The 3,851-nt window shown below is 38.8% G+C and overlaps 1 protein-coding gene across 3 annotated transcripts in view; it reads right to left on the bottom strand.

Moving 5' to 3' along the window:
• The window catches only part of LOC106881161 (uncharacterized), a 47,252-nt gene that overhangs the window by 5,388 nt on the left and 38,013 nt on the right, over nucleotides 1-3,851 (bottom strand). For all 3 annotated transcript variants that reach the window (XM_014931450.2, XM_052973156.1, XM_052973157.1), the window contains 2 exons: nucleotides 2,603-2,693; nucleotides 987-1,079 (listed from right to left, as the gene is read on the bottom strand). In XM_014931450.2, coding sequence (XP_014786936.1) covers nucleotides 987-1,079; nucleotides 2,603-2,693 — 184 coding nt within the window. The remainder of the gene's footprint in view (nucleotides 1-986; nucleotides 1,080-2,602; nucleotides 2,694-3,851) is intronic.

Genomic DNA, 3,851 nt, shown 5'->3' with positions numbered 1-3,851 from the left:
TGTTCAAATAGGCATATATGTGTTCAAATAGGCATGTATGTGTTCAAATAGTTATGTATGTGTTCAAATAGGCATGTATGTGTTCAAATAAGCATGTATATGTTCAAATAGGCATGTATATGTTCAAATAGTTATGTATGTATTCATATTAGCATGTATGTGTTCAAATAGGCATGTATGTGTTCAAAGACACATGTATGTGCTCAAATAGGTAAGTATGTGTTCAAATAGTTATGTATGTGTTCAAATAGTTATGTATGTGTTCAAATAGGCATGTATGTGTTTAAATAGGCATGTATGTGTTCAAATATTCATGTATTTGTTCAAATAGGCATGTATGTGTTCAGTTATTCATATGGTCCAATAATGATGTATCTCTACCAATAGTGACCTCAATTACTCCACTAGTGACACAAGTGTTCAACTGGAGATGTATGTGCTCCAAAAATGATGTATCTGATCCAGTGTGTTTGAATATCAATGAATACATTTCAATAGAGATGGTAAGGATCTGTAAATGAACAGCCCCAGTTCAAATGACCATCGGGATTGACAGAACCATTAAACTCCCGGACAAAATACTTGTGATATTTAGTTACTTCCCTTACCAACTTCCTGTCTCTCATCACCTATCAAAAAGCTTCCCCTCTCTCTCTCTCTATTGTCGTTCCTCTCAGTCAAAGGGGATCTTAGTCTTGTGAGCCACATGATGACCTCACTAGTTGTGGTGCCATGAGAAAAGCTCTCAGTACATTCTATAAATTGGTTGGCATTAGAAAGATCATCCAACCACAAAAACCATGTCAAGGCAGACATTGGCGCATAACAAAGTCCTCAGACCTGTCGGATCTTAGCAAAACCCATGCCAGCAGGGAAGATAGATGTTAAGAGATGATGATGATGATGATGATGATGATGATGATGATGATGACGATCCCCTGACATATTTAGTTGATATAAAACCTCTAAGGTACATCTCTACTCACAAGACTTTGTTCTCTGAGGGTTTGCAATTCTGCACTGAGTTCAGCTATTTTCATTGCTGCATTCTGTGAACATATTTTGTGATCTGCTATCTCCTGAAGAAAAAAAAAATATTAATTTGCAATTAATAAATTAGTTGATAATTCATAACCTATTTCATCATTTGATTTCTTCCCCATCTTTGTAACTAAGCCCTAATTTCAGTAAAAAAAAAAAAAAAAAATTCAATTTCAGTAAAAAGCAAATTCAAAAAACATCAATTTGAAATACCAGGCACAGGTGTGAGTGTGTGGTTAAGAAGCTGGCTTCCCAACTATGTGGTCCTGGGTTCAGTCCCATTGTGCGATACTGAGGCAAGTGTCTTCTGCTATAGCCCAGGACTGACCAATGACTTTTGAATGGATTTGGAAAACAGAAACTGAAAGAAGACCATTGTATGCATGCATGCATGTATGTATGTATGTACGTACGTATGTATGTATGTATGTATGTGTGGAGGAACAATGGCCCAGTGGTTAGGGCAGCGGACTTGCGGTCATAGGATCGAGGTTTCGATTCTCAGACCGAGCGTTGTGAGTGTTTATTGAGTGAAAACACCTAAAGCTCCACGAGGCTCCGGCAGGGGATCGTGGCAAACCCTGCTGTACTCTTCCACCACAACTTTCTCCCATTCTTACTTCCTGTTTCTGTTGTGCCTGTAATTCAAAGGGTCAGCCTTGTCACACTGTGTCACGCTGAATATCCCCGAGAATTACGTTAAGGGTACACGTGTCTGTGGAGTGCTCAGCCACTTGCACGTTAATTTCACGAGCAGGCTGTTCCGTTGATTGGATCAACTGGAACCCTCGACGTCGTAAGTGATGGAGTGTCAACAACAAATGCATGCATGTATGCATCCTTGTCGGGACATTATGTGATGGTTGTAAATGAGCAGCAACATCATACAAGTGAGTTTGTTTCTTTCCAGTCTTCCATGAAAAAACATGTCTAGTCATAGTGAAATATTACCGTACATGGAAACGGGTGAGGGTTAGTGACAGGAAGGGCATCCAGATGTAGAAGATCTGCCTGAAAAAATTTTGTCTGATTCATGCAAGCAAGGAAAAGTGGACGTTAAATGATGATGAGAATGGTCACTCAGTGGGGAGTGAGGAAGCGTTGAAACAGAGATTACTGAGTTGAGATTTGAACTCAGGACAAAGGTAATAAAACTAGATGCATTAATACTTTCCATTTCTACCATCTTGCTGTTCTTTTTGTATTGGTTTCAGTCATTGACCTATGGCTATGCTGAGGCACAGCTTTAACCCTTTAACCATTTAAACCAGCTAAATCCGGTCCTTAGAGTTTAGCTGTTTTATTTTCAAACCAGCCAGAGCCAGCCTCTCACACCTACCCCACAATGTCATTCTAAAAGTAAACAGCATCATCATTGAAATCTAGAAGCCGTGAGATAATGCAGGATTAATTCAAAACAACATGACGAGATAAGAATTACGTTTGACAGAATAGTCTGAATACTAAAGGGCCATACAACAACAACAACAACAACAACAGCAGCAGCAGCAGCAGCAACACGTTTCAATAAAATGCAATAATTTAAAATAAAATCACTGACTTTATTTAGTTTTTCTTGTAAACTGTTCTGTTCTCTCAGCATCAATTGTTTCTCGTTTCTAGATTGTTCCAGGAGTTCTTCTAATTGTTGCCTGAAGAAAATCAAAAAAAACATTGGATGGAAGAAGAAGAAGAAGAAGAAGAAGAAGAAGAAGAAGAAGAAGAAGAAGAAGGAGAAGAAGAAGGAGAAGGAGATGATTAACATCATCATCATCATTGTCAAGTAAAACTGTTATATCTATCTATACACATACACACACCTACAAATACACAACCACAGCATACAAACACCCGAACAGGCAAGCTCACACAGACACGCATTCTCCCCTCACCCAACCCCACATATATTCTTATATTCTTTTCTTATATTTTTTTCAGTCATTTGACTGTGACCATGCTGGAGCACCGCCTTTTTAATCGAGCAAATCAACCCAAAGACTTATTCCTTGTAAGCCTAGTACTTATTCTATCGGTCCTTTTTTGCTGAACCGCTAAGTGATGTAAACGTAAACACACCAACATCGGTTGTCAAGCGATGATGGTGGGGACAAACACAGACACACAAACATATACATACACACACATATATATGACGGGCTTCTTTCAGTTTCCATCTACCAAATCCACTCACAAGGCTTTGGCCAGCCTGAGGCTATAGTAGAAGACACTTGCCCAAGGTGCCTTGCATGTTATTTACTCTTAATAGAATTGAAGGATATAATCACGTTGATGATTATATCAGGTAGTCAGCATGAAATAAAAACTTATAGGTAGGTGCAGGAGTGGCTGTGTGGTAAGTTGCTTGCTTACCAACCAAAGAGTCAATTGTTATTGTTATTATACATGAGGAGGACACATATATATATATACCCACCCACACATACATACATGTTCCCAGGTACATAGCTTTGGTTGCGTTTGGAAAGGAAGAGTGGTGCATTGGTTCCTATCGCTATATTTCCAGCAAAATGTTCAGACCTATATATGTACTCTTTTACTCTTTTACTTGTTACAGTCATTTGACTGTGGCCATGCTGGAGCACCGCCTTTTAGTCGAGCTAATCGACCCCTGGACTTATTCTTTGTAAGCCTAGTACTTATTCTATCTGTCTCTTTAGCCAAACCGCTAAGTTAAGGGGACGTAAACACACCACCATCGGTTGTCAAGCGATGTTGGGAGGGGACAAACACAGACACACAAACATACACACACACATACATATATATATATATATATATATATATATATA

Source organism: Octopus bimaculoides, chromosome 1 (assembly GCF_001194135.2).
Source record: "Octopus bimaculoides isolate UCB-OBI-ISO-001 chromosome 1, ASM119413v2, whole genome shotgun sequence".
NCBI lineage: Eukaryota > Metazoa > Mollusca > Cephalopoda > Octopoda > Octopodidae > Octopus > Octopus bimaculoides.
The sequence above is the reverse complement of the archived record's forward strand: the minus strand, read 5'-3'. Positions and strand labels throughout refer to the sequence as shown.